This window comes from Pseudorca crassidens, chromosome 8 (assembly GCF_039906515.1).
Source record: "Pseudorca crassidens isolate mPseCra1 chromosome 8, mPseCra1.hap1, whole genome shotgun sequence".
In the NCBI taxonomy this organism is placed as follows: domain Eukaryota; kingdom Metazoa; phylum Chordata; class Mammalia; order Artiodactyla; family Delphinidae; genus Pseudorca; species Pseudorca crassidens.
This window is the reverse complement of record NC_090303.1, coordinates 17870311-17892832: the sequence shown is the minus strand read 5'-3', so window position 1 is coordinate 17892832 and position 22522 is coordinate 17870311. Positions and strand designations below refer to the sequence as shown.

General features: G+C 34.4%; 1 protein-coding gene across 1 annotated transcript in view; it reads right to left on the bottom strand.

The window, feature by feature from the left end:
• COG5 (component of oligomeric golgi complex 5) overlaps positions 1-22522 on the bottom strand; it is a 283180-nt gene that overhangs the window by 114815 nt on the left and 145843 nt on the right. Inside the window, exons 8-10 of the mRNA XM_067745932.1 lie at positions 14985-15150; positions 8098-8210; positions 7767-7844 (exon numbers count right to left, since the gene is read on the bottom strand). Coding sequence (XP_067602033.1) covers positions 7767-7844; positions 8098-8210; positions 14985-15150 — 357 coding nt within the window. The remainder of the gene's footprint in view (positions 1-7766; positions 7845-8097; positions 8211-14984; positions 15151-22522) is intronic.

Genomic DNA, 22522 nt, shown 5'->3' with positions numbered 1-22522 from the left:
TTAGCATTTTCAGCTTCCAGATGTTCAACTTTTGACACATTTACTCCTAAGATTTCATATTCTTTGACGTTACTGTATATGGAATTATTAAATTTCAATTCTCAATAGTTCATTGCTGATTTTTTTTTTTGGCGGTATGCGGGCCTCTCACTGTTGTGGCCTCTCCCGTTGCGGAGCACAGGCTCCGGACACGCAGTCTCAGCAGCCATGGCTCACGGGCCCAGCCGCTCCACGGCATGTGGGATCTTCCCGGACCGGGGCACGAACCCGTGTCCCCTCTATCGGCAGGTGGACTCTCAACCACTGTGCCACCAGGGAAGCCCTACAACTGATTTTTGTATATTGACCTTCTATTCTGTAATCTTGCAACATATCACTTATGAGCTCTAGTAGCCTTTTTGTAGATTCCATCGAGTTTTTAACATGGATAATCTTATCATTTGTATATAAAGACCATTTTACTTTTTCATTTCCAAACTGGAAGCCTTTTATTTCTTTTTCTTGTTCATTGCACTAGCTAGGAAAATGCCGAACAGAAGTAGTGAGAGCATAAAGAATCCTTGTCCTCTCCCAAATTTTAAGGGGGAAACATTCAGTATTCACCATTGTATATGATTTTACCTGTTCATTGTTCCTAAATGCCTTTTATCAGGTTGAGAAAGTTCTATTCCTAGTCTGCTGAGAATTCTTATCAGAAATGGATGTTGGATTCTGTCAAATACTTTTTCTGCATGTATTGAGATGATCATGTGGTTTTTCTTTTTTAGTTTGCTGACTTTCCTTTTCCAATTAGCCTCATACTAAAGCCTCATTCAATCCTCCATAATTTTCAGCCTCTCATTTGTTCCATACTCTTGTCTGTATGCTGCGTTCTAGATAATATCATCAATTCTAACTGCCAGGCTAATTCATTTCCTGGTTTTACGTAACATCTGTTTAACCTATCTGAATTTTTTATTTCAATGATCTAATTTTTAATTTCTAAATGTTCTATTTGGTTCTTCTTTAAACCTACCTGATCATTTCTTAAGTCACTTATTTCTCATTTTTTATTCCATTCTTTATTTCGAAAACATATACAGGTATTCTAGATTCTTTGTCAGTTAATTCTAACATCTGAAGTCCATAGTGTCCTTCAGAAGTTCTTTCGGAGTCTAAAACCTGTCTTGAATTGTGTTTATTTTTCCTGCTGACTCTCAATCATGCTTCTAGTTTATTTATAGGACTGGTGATTTTTAACTGTGAGCTCATAGTTGGCTGACCTTAACATGTGGAGAATCCTAATAGCTAAAACTAGAAATGCTTTCCTCTTCAGGGGCTCTGCATTTGTTTGTGAGAGTAGGTACTGTTACCAACCAAGGACCATGTCTGCCGCAGTCACAGGTCTCAGCTTAATGCAAGACTATCAGGTTCGTTGTTCCACCTTGCTAGAGCCTAGTGAACTGATCCCATCATTGACATGGACATTTGACTGCAGGGCAACTCCAGCTTTTGCAATGACTTAGAGCTCACAAATCTCCACTACAGTTTCAACTACTTTATCTGCTTATGTATATCTGTATGTACATATGCCCCTCAGAGATTCTCTTACTTTCTGCAGGGCCAACAGTGCATTACAAATTATGCTTTTCTTGGGGCTTCCCTGGTGGCGCAGTGGTTAAGAATCTGCCTGCCAATGCAGGCGACACGGGTTTGAGCCCTGGTCCAGGAAGATCCCACATGCCACGGAGCAACAAAGTCCATGTGCCACAGCTACTGAGCCTGAGCTCTAGAACCCACAAGCCACACCTACTGAGCCCGTGTGCCACAACTACTAAAGCCCGTGCTCCGCAACGAGAAGCCACCACAAGGACAAGCCTGCGCACCGCAACAAAGAGTAGCTCCTGCTCGCTGCAACTAGAAAGCGCCCGCGCGCAGCAACAAAGACCCAGAGCAGCCAAAAAAAAAAAAAAATTATGCTTTTCTAACTTATCTAAAATTTGTTTTACTGCAGGGAGAGGGCCTTTAAAAATAACTGGTCCCCATGCTAGTAAAGCAAAAATCTAACCTTTATAGGTAAGAGAATTTATTGACAATACCTGACTTAGACATGTAACTGGCTGCCACTTGATTTTTTAATCAAATTGCGATGCCACTGATAAATGAGTTCAACATTTTTCTCATAATATTAAAAAGATTCCTAATTTGGGTGCCCTACAATTTTTTCTGAGTCTTAAATGCTATAATTAAATCATCTGATACATCTAAAAGGGCAAAAGAAAACATTCTTTTTCATAGTTGAAATCCTCGTTAGTACTAATAGCTGCGCAAAATGGTGAACACATTCCAAATATAGCCTAATGCGTCCTACACACATGATTAAAAGATTCTGTTCAATGATAAAAAATGCTGGCTTAGAAAATGAAAGTATCATATCTACACTCGCACATATAGCTAAACTGGCTTAATTCTGCAGATGAGAATCTACAACCTGTTTTCCACCGTATGGATCCTGAATAACTTCTCAATAATTTGCTACACTCACTTTCAAAGTGTTATATATAGTACTGATGATTATATAGTGATACTAGAACTTTTAACAGGTTTTAAAAGATACCAAAATTGAATTTCTCATGTCTAATGAACAGTCTAGAAATCTAATTTAAAATGAGAAGATTTATCCATTCAAGTAATCTTTGGAAATACAATATAAAAAGGGGAAAGAAGTATATCCCACACTTAAATGCCATAAAGAATTAATATGATAGGTATAAAGGTGTCTGCAACTTTATAGTATGAACTGAAAATAACAGGCTAATTTTACAAGTTAGCCAGAACATTTATTAAATTAAGCAGAAGCAGCATTAGTTATCTTAATTAAGGGAAAGTTTTCAAAAGGCTTTACATTAACACTGTATTCTTAAGATTTATTATACTTGATATAATTGGCCCAGTTTTATTTTATGCTCAGTGCATTTATGCCCTCTTTACGCTATGATGTATTCTTTATAACATGATAAACATCTACTACAAAACCTCCTGAACTAATAAAGCATTCCAGAAACTATCATCATGTAGGTTTTTTTCTCCTCTTGTACATACCTAAGATTAGACTCTGAATACTAATATGTACAGTTCTCTCTATCATCTGAAATCAGATATCTTAACAAACAGCAAGGCAGATTTGGCAATATTAACCTCAAAACTAAACGTTTTTAAAGTAAACCCATTTTTTTGCCTACTAAAAGAATATAAATGATTTAACAATTCTCACGAGACCTCACAGAACAGAATGAAGGAAAACCATCCTTGCTGTTTTTATGACTACAGAATTACCAAATGTTAGATCATAAACCCATGATTCTTTAGTAAAGTGAGACATATAATCATGACACATTCATAGTAAATCCTTGATACTGCCTTATTTAAGGAAACAAGATTTCTTAAATTTCTAATTCTCAGCATGAATATACATGCATATCATGTTATTAGAACTGTTTAAAAAAAAACTGACCTTCTCACACAGTAAGGTTTTTTATTACCATGCACATGGTAACTTTATGACCCCTAAATAAAAGTTTCAAAGTTTAAAAAAAAAGACTGAAATAATAATCATGATAGAAAATTAATGAGCCCATCTCTGAATTAAGTCTACATTATCTAATTTTCCTTCAGAAAACCTCAGCTTATAGGTAGTATTACCACCTCCATTTGATATGTGATGGTCTTAAAGATTATAGGACCTATCCAAGGTTGCATAATCAATGTAGGAAATCTTAGCTCTGTCTGATACCAGGGCCCAAGGACCCAGCTCTTAATCACTGTACTGTCCTGCCTTTAACACTATTTGAAGAGGTATTCAGAAATGTAACCTTGAAACTATTTGGCTGTCCAAATGCTAAAAAAAACTATACTTAATCCTATAAAAATTACCTTAGAATATTTTAAGATATTTTAAGCACTTGGATTGACTGTAACAGATAAATTTTAAATAATGAGCATGGCAAGGCAGTTCATTTGCCTACAGATAAAGTCTTAGGAACTTAACTAATCAAGTTTCTCCCATAAATATAATTTTTTTTAAAAAATCCACAAGGAAATATAAATTAAATCAATGAGATACCACTACATACCTATTAGAATAGCTAAAATCCAAAACATTGACAATATCAAATGCTGACAAGGATGTGGAACAACAGGAACTTTGTTTCTTTCTAATGAGAATGCAAAATAATACAGCCACACCGGAAGACAATTTGGCGGTTTCTTACAAAGCTAAACATAGTCTAACTATAAGATACAGCAATCACGTGCCTTGGTATTTACTCAAATGAGCTGAAAATTTATATCCACACAAAAATCTATGCATGAATGTTTGTAACAATTTAAATCATAATTGCCAAAAAATGGAAGCAACAACACGTCCTTCAATAGGTGAATGGGTAAACAAACTAGGTATATCCACAGAGTAAAATATCAGTCAGTGATTAAAAAAATGAGCAATGAAGACACGAAGAAACCTTAAATGCATATTACTAAGTGAGAGAAACCAGTATGAAAAGGCAACCTACTGTATGATCCCAATTACATGATATTCTGAAAAAGACAAAACTCTAAAGACAGTAAAAAGATCAGTGGTTGCCAGGGGTTAAGGAGATAAGTGGGAGAAGGATGAACTGGTGGAGCAGAGAAGATTTTTAAGGAAGAAAAACTACTGAACCTCTTTTGCATGATACTATAAATGGTGGACGCAGGAAATTATGTATTTGCATAATGCATTATGCATCTTGCATTGGTATAGTACATTTGTTACAACTGATGAACCATGACTGATATATTATTAATAATTAAAGTCCATAGTTTACATTAGGATTAGCTCACTATGTAGTACATTTATAAGTTTTGTATAATGCACAAGAGATGTTATGATAACCTAGCAAGTATCAGATGTATTTTCTGCTCAATTTTTTTGTACACCTAAAGCTGTTCTAAAAAATAAAAATCATTACTTTTTAAAGAAATCTACAGGTATTGAACTACAGCAAAAGAATAATAAATTACAAAAATTACTTAACAAAGGAAAATGTAAAGTACAGTTTTGTTTTGTTTTGTTTTTGTAGAAAAGAAACAAGTTGGCAAGAAGTCAAACACGGAAATTCCATCACACTTTATAGTTAATTACAGAAGCATTAGAATCAAGTGGTTTAAAACAAAGAAACCTGGAAAATTAATTCTTAATTTTCCTACTTGACATGAAATTAATAGTGTAATTTCATTTATATTTAAATTATAAACCAAAGAGAAAATATCTATTAATTTAGCTTTCAGTGAATTTCAAAATGTGGACTACAACTTATAAAAATGTAATACAGGGGCTTCCCTGGTGGCACAGTGGTTGAGAGTCCGCCTGCCGATGCAGGGGATATGGGTTCGTGCCCCAGTCCAGGAAGATCCCACATGCCGCGGAGCGGCTGGGCCCGTGAGCCATGGCCGCTGAGCCTGCGTGTCCGGAGCCTGTGCTCCGCAACGGGAGAGGCCACAACAGTGAGAGGCCCGCATACCGCAAAAAACAAAAAACAAAAAAAAAAATTTAATACATAAATTTAAAAAATCTGTTCTGGTAGATTGCAATCTAAAAAAAAATTACTTGCTAGAAATTATCTTCCTAGGAAAAAAGCATTAATTTCTACATAGATATTGTAGAAAGCATATGACATAAATTCTAAATCATTTCATCTTGAATTATTTACACTGTTTTCATTTTTAAAAAATATATTCAGAGGTTTAAAAGGCTAAACCACTAAATTAAAAAGAACTTTCAATACCAGGATATATCCTTAAAAATCTTGAAGCTGCAAAAAAAACCTAGTAGTGTAAGAACATTCTGTTTATAACATTTTCCTCAAAAACAGATTACAAAATGATTTAGAGATCTTGGTTCAGAAACTGCTCTTCAATGACCCAAGATATATACCATCACCTACTCAAGTTTAAAATTTTATGCAGATTTTAAGGATTATTATTTGGGCCTCAAATCATTGTAAAAATCCTATACTTTTTATAAAGGTTCTACTGCCACTGATAATTATTTTAACTAAATAATACTCTTACATTGTAGTTATATAATTAGCAAAAATATCTGTTTACAGCTTTTTAACGAAGGAAAAGACTAAAGAAATTATAGCAAATATAGTAAATTTTATGTGCTATCTTTGCAATTTATGACATATTTTCCTTAGAGTATTTTTACTTCTCTTTTGTCCTAGAGTTCCCAAAATTGCAGGGTCACAAGTTATTCTGGACTTTCCAAAAAAGATTGATCTATTCTGAATATAGATGAGTATACTGAATCCCAAGAGGGACTAAATTTTTATTCATAAATATCACCTTATAAGAAAAAACAACAACTAAACTGTAAAGTTACATTAAAATTTATAATAAATGTAAATATGTATGTGTGTATTGTGTACGACTACTGTCTTAAAAAACGTAAGAAGAATATTTGGAAGAGCAATCTTCTCTGGCTTTAATTAAATAAGAAATATTTTTAAGTAAATGAAAAGGACGAATACAATGAAAGCATATATCCCTATTCCTCATAATCCTTTTTAGTTAGAAATAATTCAGATGCATTTAAAACCTCGCCCAGTGTTCATCCAGTATAATAACTGTTGACAAGAACTGATATGTGAGTTTTTATGTAGAAACTTTGCCCGATGCAGCAATATCACAACAACTTTCATATATAACATACAGCAGTCTTAATTATATTAATTAATTATATTCATCATGCTACACATTACATTCCTAGTATTTATTTATCTTGCAACTGGAAGTTTGCACCTTCTGACTGCCTTCATCCAATTTCCCCTTCCCGGCTCCCCTCTGGCAACCACCTGCTTGTTCTCTGTATCTGTAACTTAATTTCTATTTTGTTATGTTTGTTCATTTGTTTTTTAGATTCCACAGTATTTGTCTTTCTCTGTCTGACTTGGTTTATATACTGTTACTATAACACATCACAGCCACAAGCAGGACTATGTACTGAGTGCTATGAATCCTCCTAGCAAATCACCAAATTTGGGGGTGGTTTTGGAGATCCCCAACACAGGAAATAAAATATTTAAAATTCTGAACTACAAAGTAAACTACCTACACCTCGATGATAGAAACTTAGAGAATCTTTTTCTTTGGAGCACTAGGTGTTAAGATTTAATGAACAGAATATCTAGTTATTCCATTCATCACTATCAAAAACATACCAAAATGAATGAATAAAATGTAGAGTCAGGGATTTCTATGCATGGAAGGAATTCTTGTGCCCACGAGGCCAGTAGATTGGTAGATGACAGAAGGGAGACTTTAGAATATGAAAAAATAATACATTAAAGTGCTTTATAGGAAAAATTAACAACTGAATGGATTGTACCATCTTCAGAAAAGACTTTATAAGGCATTATAACAACCACTAATTAAATCTCTTATATGCCAAAAATTTTTATCTTATTCTCTATCGGGACTTTAAAAAACTTTTACAATAAATCATTTATATTATTAAAAAATGGGAAATTACTATATGCATTTGAGAAATTATTCTATAAATAGTATTAGCTAGCATCTACTCAATAAACAAACATGCAAAGAAAATTTGTGGTTGTCAAGAAATATACTTCCCTTTAGCTATCTAACACGTAGCCTCTCTGTCAGACAGGAACACAAATAATGCTGGCTCATTATCTTCCTGCATTCTTTTATAAAGAGATAAAAATACTTTCATTTAAACATACCTTAACTATTTCTTCAATGAAACAAATGTGAGAGACAGGGTCTCTCTTCTTGGCTAATATTTTTTGCAGATGTTGTACCTAAAAAGGGCAAAGAGAGGGAGAATGTATATAACTGAGTATTTTCAAATGAAACAAGTATTAAGCATAGGCATTAGAAACATTAAGGGAAGGGAAAAGACATTTTGCTAGAGCCCTTACATATATTATAATTAGCTAATGTAGGTATTTTGAACTCTCAGAGATTTTAAGAAACCTGCCCAAGGTCACACAATTTAGAATAACCAGGAATTAACCCATAATTAATGTTATTTTCACTCTCTCAAATATTTACCTGGCCACAAACAGTAAAAATATGATCCACAAGTTTCTCCATATTGGTCCAAAGGGAAGCACGAAACGCTGCAGTGTTTCCTGGGGCTGGCATGGTAGATCGTCCAGGTGCCCCTGGTATGAGCAAGAGAAAAACATGAAAAATAAAAATTTCCAAATATAACAAAATGTACTGATACGTTATTATGAAAAGCACATACAGGCTAAAAGATGAGAAGTTCCTTTTTGAAGAAATTATAATTTCTCATAAGTGACATAAAAAAGAATCTTAACCTTTTGTGTTTAAGAAAGGAAAATACGACCACACACACACACACACACACACACACACACACACACACACACACGCACACACGCACCCGCCCAGGAAGGATAATACAGAAAACAGGAATTAATAAGAAAGGTTTCCTAGAAGGAGGAGTTGAAGAGGTGGGAGGTAGTACCAGGTGAAAGGAACAGGAATAAAAGCGGTGAGTCTCTGTGAACCATACAAACGTCTTATATGCTGATGTTTCAAAATAAATTTAAATTTTAAAAGAATAAAAAAGCAACCTCTAAAACTAAATACAAACAAATACAGTAACACATAAAACTAATGGTACTTCAAATTAATAATACAACCACCACACACAGGAAAATAATTAATTCAAGTAATTTTTAATTACAGCATCCTGACTTTAGTAAGATATATTTTAGGGGCAAAAAAAATCACAAAGAAATATTGTATTTTACTTAATAGATGTGTTGCTTGATATTGTAATATTTAATTACAATATATTCAAAATTCAATATTACAAAATTATATTCAATATTCAAAATTACAATATTACATATATTCAATATTATATATATTATATATATTCAATATATAATATTGAAACTAAGTCTACTTTAGAATGGTGCAAATGAAGGTTCTCACTATAAACAGAACGAAGATACAAATGAGTAATGGGAATTGGAGGTATCTGTCAATTCTGTTCACTAAAGGACAGAGAGATGACAACTCCTTAATAGAAATGAGCATGCCTGATATCCAAATTTCAATCTCTATGCACCATTCCCCAATAAAAGAAGCCAAGGCTTACTGAAGAAAAAAGTGATTCCGTACCTGGAGCGGTAAAAACAGAAGGTGAACCTGGTGCATACTGGGCCAGAGAGCAAAAAAAGCGTTCAAAGTTTGAGGAAAGAAGCATTCCGAAAGTCGACAGAAATAACAAGATGGTGAATAGTTATTCTAGATAATAAAGATATTACAAGCAAATAAAACTAGAGACCACTACCTCATGAACACAGATGTAAAAAGCCTCAACAAAATATTAGCAAATAAAATCTAAAAATGTATATAAAGAATTTTATGCCATAATCAAATGGGATTTATCCCAGGTATATAAGCCTGGTTCAACATTCAAAAACCAGTTTACAGGGCTTCCCTGGTGGTGCAGTAGTTAAGAATCAGCCTGCCAATGCAGGAAACACGGGTTCGAGCCCTGGTGCAGGAAGATCTCACATGCCGCGGAGCAACAAAGCATGTGGGCCACAACTACTGAGCCTGTGCTCTAGAGCCCGCGAACCACAACTACTGAGCCCTCATGCCATGACTACTGAAGCCCACGCACCTAGAGCCCGTGCTCCGAAACAAAGAGAAGCCACCGCAATGAGAAGCCCGCACACCACAACAAAGAGTAGCCCCTGCTCACCGCAACTAGAGAAAGCCCGCGTGCAGCAATGAGGACCCAACACAGCCAAAAATAAAACTAAATAAATTAAAAAAAAAACAGTTTACATAATCCATCACATCAGCAGACTAAAAAAAGAAGAATCACATTAATACATTTGATCATAGTTGACAAAATCCAACAGCCATTAATGGTAAAAACTCTCAATAAACTAAGTATAAAGGGAATTTTCTCAATTTAATAAAGACTATCTATAAGAAGCCTGCAGCTAACATCATACTTAATGATGAGAAATGTTCCCATTAAGATCAGGTACAAGGCAAGAATGTCCCCTTTCACCACCACTTTTCAACATTATACTGGAAGTCCTTGCTAATGCAGTAAGGCAAGAAAAGGAAAGAAAGGTGTATACTGGGAAGTAAGACATAAAACTGTCTTTGTTTGCAGATGGTACAATCATCTGTGTAGAAAATCTGAAAGAACCAATCAAAAAAGTCCTGGAATTAATCAGTGATTATAGCAAAGTTGTAAGATACCAGGTTAATGAACATAAGTCAATTGCTTTCCTATATATCAACAATGAACAAGTGGAATTTGAATTTGATAACAAAATATCATGTGTGTTACCCCCCGGCCAAATGAAATACTTAGGTATAAATAAATCTAACAAAATAGGTACAAAATCTTTACGAGGAAAGCTACAGAACTCTGATGAACAAAATCAAAGAGGAACTAAGTATACAGAGAAATAGTCCATGTTCATCGATGGAACAATCAATATTGTCAAGATGTCAGTTCTTCCCAATTTGATCTATAGATTCAAGGCAATCCAAATCCAAATTCTAGAAAGTTATTTTTTGGATATCAACAAATGGATTCTAAAGTTTATATCGAGAAAAGAACCAGAAGAGCCAACACAATATTGACAAAAAAGAATGAAGTTGGAAGACTGACTAGCCAACTTCAAGACATTCTATAAAGCTACAGTAATCAAGACAATGTGGTATTAGCAAAAAAGACAAATAGATAAATGGAACAGAATAGGGAGCTCAGAAATACACCCACATAAATATAGTCAAATTATCTTTGAAAAAGGAGCAAAGGCAATAAATTTGGCAAAGGTAGAATCTTCAGCAAATCATGTTGGAATAACTCAATAACCACATGCAAAACAATGAATCTAGACATAGATCTCACATATTTCACCAAAATTAACTCAAAATGGATCACAGACCTAAAAGTAAAGTGCAAAACTGTAACACTCATAGGAGATAACAAAGGAGAAGACCCAGATGACTTTGGGTATGGCAATGACTTTTTAGATACAATACCAAAGACATGTTCTATGAAAGAAATAACTGATAAGCTGGACCTCATTAAAATTAAAAACTTCTATTCTGGAAGAGACAAATAAGAGAATTAGAAGACAATCCTTAGACTTGGAAAAAAAGATATTTGCCAAAGACACATCTGAAAAAATTGCTACCCAAAATAAAAATTCTTACAACAGTAAGAAACACCCCCAATTAAAAAATGGGCCAAATACCTTAACAGACACCTCCCTCACCAAAGAAGATGTACAGATGGCAAATAAGCATAGGAGAAGATGATCCATATCATACAGCATCAGGGAAATGAAAATTAAAACAACACTGAGATACCATATCTATTAGATGGCCAAAATCTGGAACAGTGATAACACCAAATGCTGGTGAGGATAGGGAGCAACAGAAACCCTCATTCACTGACGGCATGAACACAAAATGGTCAAGCTAGTTTGGAAGACAGTTTGGTGGTTTCTCACAATACTAAGCATACTCTTACCGTACAATGCAGCAATTGTGCTCTTTGGTATTTACCCTAAGGAGCTGAAAACTTATGTCCACACAAAAACCTACACAAAGATGTTTACAGCAGCTTTTGTTCATAATTGCCTAAACTGAAAAGCAACCAGGATGTTTCACTAGGTGGATGGATAAATGAACTGTAGTACATCCACACAATGGAATATTATTCAATACTGAAAAAAACAGAGCTATCAAGCCATGAAAAGAAATGGAGGAGGGCTTCCCTGGTGGCGCAGTGGCTGGGAGTCCGCCTGCCGATGCAGGGGACACGGGTTCGTGCCCCGGTCTGGGAAGATCCCACATGCCGCGGAGCGGCTAGGCCCGTGAGCCATGGCTGCTGAGCCTCTGCGTCCAGAGCCTGTGCTCCGCAACGGGAGAGGCCACAACAGTGAGAGGCCCGCGTACCACAAAAAAAAAAAAAAGAAATGGAGGAAACTTAAATGCTTATTACTAAGTGAAAGAAGCCAATCTGCAAAGGCTACATGATGTAGAATTCCAACTATATAACATTCTAAAAAAGGTAAAACTATGGAGACAATAAAAAGATCAGTGGTTGACAGGGCTGGGAGTGTGGAGATGAATAAGCAAAGCATAGAGGATTTTTAGGGCCATGAAAATACTGTTTGATATTATAATGATGGAAATACGTCATTCATTATAAATTCGTCCAAACTCACAGATGCAGAAACCTAAGAGTAACCCTACTGTAAGCTATGGACTTTGGGTGGTTATGACATGTCAATGCAGGTTCACCAACTGTAACAAATGTATTACTCTGCTGGGGGATGCTGATCATGAGAGAGGCTGTGCACGCGTGGGGGTGAGGGTATATGGGAAATCTCAGTACCTTCCTCTTAATTGTGCTGTGAACATAAAAATACTCTAAAAAACAGTCTTAAAAAATAAAATTTTTAAAAAGGATGAATGAATAAAGTGAAGGTCCCTAAATATACCTCTTCGTTCCTGGTCTCATTTTCCTTGTTCTCTCCTCAGAGCTCATGTTATTTTGAAATTAATGATTATTATTAGAAGGCATATATTTATACATTCATTACATCTGCATGTATGTAAAGCAATACATAGCACCATCTGTCATGTTCTCAGGCTTTAAATACAATATCATACTGTATCTTTTTGCAACTTGCTTTTTCATGTAAGGGAGCTGAGAATTATCTATACTGATAAAATTTATAAATTTAAATATTGTATAGTAGTCTACTTAAAAAATAAGCAAGTTTATTCATTTTTCCAATGAAGGAAAGACTGTTTTCAGTGTTTAGCTATTATGAATAATAGTAATAAAAATTCTTATACATATGTGCCAGAGTTTCTCTAGGGTTTACTCTTAAAAGAGAAATTATAAGATTATAAGGTATACCCATTTTTAATCTCAGTGAGCAGTTTGATAAAACTGAATAAAATGTTTGAAACATTTTATTCTCCTACAGTCAGAGTATAAGAGTTTCTGCCCTCATCCAACATTTAGTTCTGTTTTAGATTTAGATTTTGCCAGTCTCACGACTGATAAATAGGATCTTGCATCATTTGTTTTTCCCTAATAACTAGTTCATATCCTCTAAAAAGAGGCTGAACATCTTTTCATGTTTACTGGATATGTTCTTCTGTGATCTGCCTATTCATATCCTTTATTTTTTTCAATTGAGTTATTTATATTTTCCTTAGTGATTTATAAACTTTTAGATACATTTTGGGTAACGTGTTCCTGTATAATTATAATAATGTTATTTATTTTGTAAGATTTGAAACAATCTTACACGTATAGAAAATTGTGAAGTATAGTAAAAAATATTTTTCCCTGAATCATTTGGGAATAAGTTACTGACATAAGGCCCCATCACCCCTGAAGGCTTTAATGTGTATTTCCAACAAAAATGACATTCTACTACATTATCTCAATATAACCAACAAGATCAGGCAATTAACATTAATCCTGCCAATGTAACATTTTAAAAAATAAAAATAGCAATGATTATTCTTTTAAAAAATAATAAAGAGTAGGGTTTCTACATTAAATCATGGTATCCACTCCTCAACAGATGATAATAAGGCTTTTAAACTCTTTATTCTTTCAGAAAAAGGGAGCATACATTAGCACTGACAGGATGTGAATAATTGCTTTCATTTTTTTCCTATTCTTGACAACACAAGAGGGAATGAGATTAAACTGCCTCTGGAAATTTAAACATTAGATCAAACTTTTTGAGAATAATTGCTGGGAAAAGCTGAGAGTAAAATCTCCTCTGGCAATTTCTTTTCAAAGCTCTGCTTCTGGGATCGTCTTAATACAGACCTATTCAGAGGCTAGGGTTAACCTTTAAAAATCCCTTTAAGATCTAAGATTCTTTTATCTCTTTTTATCTAGTGCAAATTATTTATGAGGGACATATATTCTGTATTATTTAAGGTTATGTTTATATAGCAAACATAAAAATAATAATCAATGCAAATATTTTTTAGTAAGAAAGAAATTGAGTCAAGATAGATTTGTTTGACTGTCTTTAAGCAGAAGAAGATACAATAGCACGATTGTATGTGATGGGAAAGAGACATAATAAAGGAAAAACTGATGATGTGGTAGAGAGAGGGGATCTGTGAAAGCAACGCCTTTGAGTGATGGGATCTAATGCAAAAGCAGAGTACTTGGTCTCTGCTAGGAGCAAGTACAGTCCATCCGTATTAACAGGAGAGAGGAAAGATTTTAAGGAGAGAAATGCAGAGTTGGTGTTGCTTAGAAAAATGAGAGGTACACAGAACATGTAGTCTTTCATGTCTATGAAGTGTGTTATGTATGTGAATGTCATCATCGGGTATCTTTTGGCAGGAAAAGGGTTGGGACTGCTACCTTGAATCTACCTGTTTCTGGTTTTCTTTAGATTGTGCTATAGTTGTAATGTTCCCAAAGCTTTTATCAGCTTCTGTCTCCACATTTACCCATTACTGCTCCTGAGTATGAGAATTATACAAAAGCCCAGAAAGGTAAAGTAGAGACTGTATTTCCTTAAAAAATATTTTCTGCCTCAATAAGAAGTACATGTGAGGATAAGGATTTCAGAAAGAAAAATATGTTCCTTTTTTTTTCTTGCATCTGTTTCCTCTGAACTAAATGAAGCCATAGTTTACAGATTTTATCTAGAAGTTCTGAATATACCAATTGGCCAGTTCAACTCACTGATTAGACAAAAAAAAGTTATAAATAAATTCTAAAACATAATTTCTTCTCTCATTTTCTGTCTACTAAAAAATGAGTCATTAGATTACTTTGAAACTTGAATGCTTCACATACTATTCAAAGGACTTTTCAGTTATAAATAAATAAAGAAGCTAAAGATAAACCACATCCATACCTCTCACAGCTGACTGGGAAGGCTGAGTCAAAACTTTGATGTCTAATGCACTGTGGATATTTTCTTCTATAGCAGCACAATATCCATCCACGACACTGGTAATAGTATCCTTCAAAGTTCCAAGATTATGGAAAACCTGAAGAGCTGTTCCGACCTGGGTTGGATTCTTTAAAAAGGTGTAGTGGGGTGAGTTGGGAATAGATATAAATAGGAAAATAAACACAAACAACATAACTCTACAAGTGGTACTTGAGCAGTTACTACAATATTTTAAAATTATTACAGACAAGAACAAAGACAATGCATTTGGAACAAATATCATTTTTAGTCATTATTTATTTCCTAAAAGACAAAGTTAAATACCATGTGTATGATTTCCTCCCTTTCCCTTTACCTCCTCCTTTAAAGGATAATAACAAAATTTAAAATCTGTTATATTATTAGGGCTTACTTAAAATTTACTCCCAATCCCTACGAAGAGAGCCATGCTGGAACTAACAACAACCCTGTATTTGTTTAGAGAATAAATAAATGAATTCTGCAGAGTCAACTAACGGCTGAGCTATGCAGACTGATACTATTATTCATTATATTTCCTTCCTTCCTTCATTCACTGAAACTATAAATATCTATAGAGTGCTTACTATGGGTCTATCTTGCTTCTATGTGCTGGAAATACAGTAGTAAATAAAACCAATTGAGTCTCTGCCCGCATGGATCTTGTATTTACTAAGAAATGTATAAAAGGTAAATGTAAGAGAATATCAGGTAGTGTAAATGCTATAAAGGAGGAGGAAGGGAATAAGAACAGAGAATGATGTGGATTATTATGGAGGGAAGAGTCAGAGAACGCATCTCAGGGTGTTATTTAAATGGAGACCTACATATAATGAAATCTATGGAGGATACGGGGAAATACAGATCTGGGCAGAGGTATCAGTGAAAGTGCAGAGGTAGTAATGTGCTTGGTAGCTAGTGAAAACAGCAATTAGGTCATAATGGTGGTTGGAGCAGAGTGACCGAAGCAGAGAGAGGTAAGCAATGAGGTGGGGAGTAGAAATACCATCTATGAGTAGATTAAGTCCACAGTGATATAAATAGGTTGCTGGATGTGTCACTAAGTAAATGACTGAATTAACAAGGCAGATCTTGTACACCAACATATATATCCAGGCCCAAATAGCTGAAATTCCTCTTTCATTTATGATTCAGTGTCTATTATTAAAGGTACATAGTTAAAAAGTTAGATTATTTCATTAACATTTTCTTGACTGTTAAGTTTATAAAAAACACAAAATATTATTTCTGAAATCTATTGGTGTTAGTAACAGTACATGCCTCAGATACACACACACACACAGAGGCAGAGCAGAATCAACTTAAAGACGATATCAGGAAACATGGTTGGTGAATACTGATACCCATTTTAGACATTTTTAATATTAAACAAGAAAGAGAAGCAAATGAACATTGTTTCATATTAAAATATGTTTTAATGAAAAAATTTTAACTTGTATTATTATAATAGAATTTTATTCTAATATATACTGTCAATTCTGTATCAATGTACTAACAAAGAAAAGGGGAGAAAATAATCTATTTCATACAAAATTATTAACTGAAAATATGGGGTATAGCACTTTGGTTGTTGTTAGTTCCATTCCATTCATAGTGATTTTTTTTTCACTTTTTAGTAGATATCAAAAATCAAAATTAGGCAGCTGTAAAGAAATTTCCCCTATCACTATTCAAATGTCTATATAATCTAAGAAAGCATTACCTGAGCAATTTCAAATAATATCTTCACCTTATAATACTAGAATATAGACACAGAGTGTAAAATTGTATTTATTGCCTTTATTATCCTCAAAGGATCTGAAAAGCACAGCTTCTCAACATACAGGGTTTCAGTAACTTAACAATAATTCTGTAACTTCAATAGCTTACAGTGAATGTACGCTGGAAGTTATATGTGTATGTTAACTGAAAACACTTAAAGTCATATTTTACTTGAAAGATCTAGCTAAAATGGAGCAGCTTTGTATGTTTCTACTCCAAAAATTATTGACTACCAAAAACTTTCAAAACAGTAACATGTACAGTGCATTATTAAAGAAGCATCCAATATCAGAATGGCTATCAACAAAAAGACAACAAATAAGTGTTGGCAAGGATATGGAAAAAAGGGAACCCTCATGCACTGTTGGTGTGAATGTAAATTGGTACAGCTACTGTGGAAAACACTATGGAGGTTTCTCAAAAAATTAAAAATAATACCATACAATCCAGCAATTCCACTTCTGGGTATTTACCCAAAGAGTACAAAAACACTAATTCAAAAAGATATATGTGCCCCTATGTTCAGTGAAGCATTATTTACAACACACAAGATATGGAAGCAACCTAAGTGTCATCAATAGATTAATGGATTAAAAAAATGTGGTATATACAATGGAACATTACTCAACCATAAAAAAGAATGAAATCTTGCCATTTGTGACAACATGGATGGACCCAGAGGGTTTATGCTGAGTGAAATAAGTCAGAGAGAAAAAGACAAAAACTGTATGATCTCATGTATATGTGGCATCTAAAAAACAAAACAAATGAACAAGCCAAACAAAAGACAAACAGACTCACAGAGCAAACTGGTGGTTGCCAGAGGGGAGTGGGATTGAGGGGTTGGGTGAAATAGGTGAAAGGGATAAAGAGTTACAAAATTCCACTTACAAAATAAGTAAGTCATAAGGATGCAATGTATACCATAGGAAATATAGTCGATAATACAGTAATAACTTTGCATGGTGAGAGATGGTAACAAGACCTATTGTGATGATCATTTAGTAATGTATCTGATTGTCAAAACATTATGTTGTACACCTGAAACATAATATTACATGTCAACTATACTTCAATAAAAAAACATCTAACATAATATTTATAATAACTACAATTTAAACTACTTATAAAAATTCTAGATGTAATTTTAAGCTTTCTAATTAACATGACCACTTTTTCTATTAATGCCAGTTATTTATATTCATAGTTTAATATAAACTTATCATTTTTTAGTTGGGAAACTACAAAAATGATAATTTTAAATTAAATTCTTTAACATACAGAGGAATGTGCACATTATGTAGGCATAGCTTTATGAAATATCACAAAGTGAACAAGCCTCTATAACTACCACCTAGACCACAAAACCAAATATTAGCAGAACCTCTGAATCTTTTGTGGCTTCCCCAACTGCATCTTTCCAAATATTATCACTATCATAATTTCTAACACCATTCTTTAGTTTTACCTGTTTTTGAATTTTACATAAATAGAACCATAAAGTATTATTTTGTGTCTGGCTCCTTTTAGTCAATATCTTATTTGTAAAATTCATCCATGTTGTTGTATGTAGCAGGTGTCGTTTTCACCACTGTGGAGTATTCCAGAGTGGAAATTTACTTTGGTTTATGTATCCATCCTTCTGTTAACATACATTTGCATTATTTCCATTTTTTAGGTATTTTAAATAATGCCACCATGAACATTCTAGCGCACAGCTTTTAGTGAACGTATGTATATGCACTTCTGTTGGATAAGAGTAGAATTGCTGGATCATATGGTATTTGTATGCTTAGTATTTGTAGAAACGGCCAATTTTCCAAAGTGATTGTACCAACTTATACCCTGACCAGAAATATGTGCTCCCCAATCCTGCCAAAATTTAGAATTATCATACTCTTTCATTTTATCTGTACTTTTCAGTGAGCACTATTTTTTTTTTTTATATTGTTTTAATTTACATTTCCATGATGGCTAAGGAGTTATCCCTTTTTGCTTGTTAATTACCCATTTGGATATATTCTTTTGTGAAGTGCATATTCATCTGTCTTGTCTATTTTTCTCTCTTTTTTTTTGTCCTTTACATATTTGTACAAGTTGTTCATATATTCTGGGTATAATCACTTTGATGACTGTATATACTGCAAATATGTTCTCCCACTCTTAAGAAGTCTTTTAAGGCAGAGAAGTTCCTAATTTGAATGCAGGCCATTTTATTGACCTTATTCTCCATGGTTAGCACTTTCAGTATCCTGTTTGAAAAAAATTTTTTGTCCCATCCCACATTCATGAAGATGTCTTTCAATCATGAAAATATCTTTCTTTCATGAAGTTATCCTCCAGAACCTCTATCGGTTTACCCTTCACATTTAGATATACAATCCAACTGGAATTAGCTTCTGCATAATGTGAGACAAGAGCCAAGATGAGTGTTTTTCTGTATGAATATCCGATTGACCCAGCACAATTTATTTGAGAAAACAAAGAAGCAAATGATAATCTTTCTCTCCTCAATCTCAAGGGTTACCTCTGCAATAAGTCAAGTTTCCATTTATGTGTTTTTGTTTCTGGACCATCAATTCTGTGCCATTTCTCTGTCCTTACACTAATTCACCTATGTAAATTATTGTAGCCTTAAAGTAAGTTTTGATAGTCCTCTGCCTCTGTTCTTATCAATTTGATATAGGCTACTCTTGGTTCATGGTACATCCATATAAATTTTATAACAGGCTTGACAATTTCCATTTAAAACAAAAAGGCCTGTGGAACTATGGGTTTGCACTAAGTCTACAGATAAAATTAGAAAAAATGGAAATCTTTGTAATATTGAGCTCTCCAATCCATGAATATATTATCTCTCTTCATTTATTCAGGTCTCCTTTAATTCCTCTTAATATTATTATAGTTTCTGTAAAGGGATTTTACATATCTTTGATTTTTATTATTCCTACACATTTGATGTTTTTTGATATTATAAATAGTAATTTAAAATTTTTCTGTTTATCTGTTGCTATTATATTAAAAACACCACTGATTTTTCTAAATGGAATTTTACCAAACTTTCAAAACTCAGTCATTAATTACTTTATTTGTAGATTGTTTTGGATTTGCTATACATAAGATCATGTTATCTCTGAATAATCTTTATTTTTTTCCTTTCTAGTCCTTCTACATTTTATTGCCTTTTTTTTTTTTTTTTTTTTGCTGTACGCGGGCCTCTCACTGTTGTGGCCTCTCCTGTTGTGAAGCACAGGCTCCGGACGCACAGGCTCAGCGGCCATGGCTCACAGGCCCAGCCGCTCCGCGGCATGTGGGATCTTCCCGGACCAGGGCACAAACCTGTATCCCCTGCATCGGCAGGCAGACTCTCAACCACTGCGCCACCAGGGAAGCCCTTATTGCTTTTTCTTATAACCCTGGTTAGGAGAGTCAGTAATCTGCTGAGTAAAAGTGATAAAAATGGATTAATGAAGTTCTATTCTTGGTCTGCTAAGAGTATTTTTACACACAGATTGATGCTGAACTTTATTAAATGCTTTCTCTCTTTGTATGTATTGAGATCATCAATTTTTTTCCTTTACTGAAGAAATTACATTACACTTCTAAACAAAAGCCATCTTGGTCATGATAAATTACCCTTTTTAGATATCCCTGACTTACATTTGCTAATAGTTTGTTTAGTATTTTTGCATCAATTTTCAAGAAAGATAGCTATTAAATTTTCTTCCCCATGATATCCTTATCTTGATTTCAACTTTACACTGGCTTTATAAAATAATCATGTAAGCACTGCCTCTTTTTCAATTCTTATATAGAGTTCATGTAACATTAGTTTATTTACATGCATGTGTAGACAGTTGAGATGAGGTCATACTGGATTATGGTGAGCTCTAAATCCAATGACTGATGTCCTTATGAGAGAATAACACACTCAGAGACACACACAGTGAAAAAGGTCTCTTGACAAGAGACAGAGAATGGAGTGACACAGTTAACAAGCCATGGAACTTCAAGCACTGATTGGAGCCACTAGAAGCTAGGAAAACACAAGGAATGATTCTTCCTTAGAGCCCTCAGAAGGAGACTGACCCTGCCAACACCTTAATTTGGATTTCTAACCTCCAGAACTATGAGAGAATAAATTTCTGTTGTTTTAAGTTACCTGGTTTGTGGTAATTTGATATAGCAGCCCTAGGAAATCAATACAGAGGGTTAAGAGCAACAGGAAAAAAACACATATGCTTGGGCTTCCCTGGTGGCGCAGTGGTTGAGAGTCCGCCTGCCGATGCAGGGGACACAGGTTCGTGCCCCGGTCCGGGAAGATCCCACATGCCGCGGGGTGGCTGGGCCCGTGAGCCATGGCTGCTGGGTCTGCGCGTCCGGAGCCTGTGCTCCACAACGGGAGAGGCCACAACAGTGAGAGGCCCGCGTACCGCAAAACAAAACAAAACAAAACAAACAAAAAATACATATGCTTGCAACCCAAATATCCATTGAATGGATGAAGAAAATATGTATTCATAAGATGAAATATTACTCAGCCTTAAAAAGGAAAGAAATCCTGTCACATGCTACAACATGGATGAACTTTGAGCATATTATGCTACGTGAAAAAAAGTCACACAAAAAATTACTGTGTGATTACATTTTATGAAGATAATATTATTTATATATTATTTATATGAAGACTGTACATATGGAGACAAATTCACAGACAGAAAGTAGAACAGTGGTTGCCAGGGGCCGAGGGACAGACAGGAATAGGAGTTGTTGTTCAATGGACACAGAGTTTCAGTCCAGCGAGATGAAGAGACTTCTGGAGACTGGATGAGCATTAATGTAAATGTACTTAACACTAATGAACCCTGATGGTGGTAAATTTCATGTTATGTGTATTTTATCACAATTTAAAAAACACATATGCTTGGATTTCATCTTCTTTGACAGGTTTAGGAATGAGGCCAAGGAATCTGGATAACTGTGATAAACCTAATTTTTCTACTGTAGTCATCCAGTAAGGACCTATTATGAACCAGGCATTACTTTAGGGGCTTGATACACGTGAGGTCTAATCCTCCCCAACAAAACATTCAAAATAGTTGTACTGTTCTCTACTGAAAGACAGGGAAACTGAGGAATAGAGAAGTTAGCCGAAGCTCCAAGACAACAAAGAATAAATGGCAGAGCAAGGATTCAAACATTAAAATGTCTGCTTTTAAAGTTCATGCTTTTTCCAAATAACAATGGTTACTTGCAAATAACTGTTAGTACCAATTAAAGTCTGATTTTCTTTAAGCAGTAAAATAAAGTTTAAAAGTAAGTAAGAATGACCAATAAATGCTATCTTTTTACTTTGCTAATAAGTACGGACATTTTTTAAAACTTCACTATCTGCTATCATCACTTCATAAAAGGAAGGTTATTTAAATAACAAGAAAAATAGAGAGGAAGTTCTCAGAGTAAGTCACTACCTTGTATTTATTCTGAATTTTAATGAGAACTGATAAAACCTCAGCATGATTGCTACCAACGTACAGGTCAGTGTCGGGAAACCTGTACTTATGTTACGTTTCTGTACAAATGAACGGGTTGGCCAATCTTGCTTGCATACAATATCCTCAAGTTTAAAGTCTCCCTGAAAACTGCCCATGAAGAAATTCCTTCTTTCCTAGTACCCTGGGCCACTGTGTTCTCTGGGA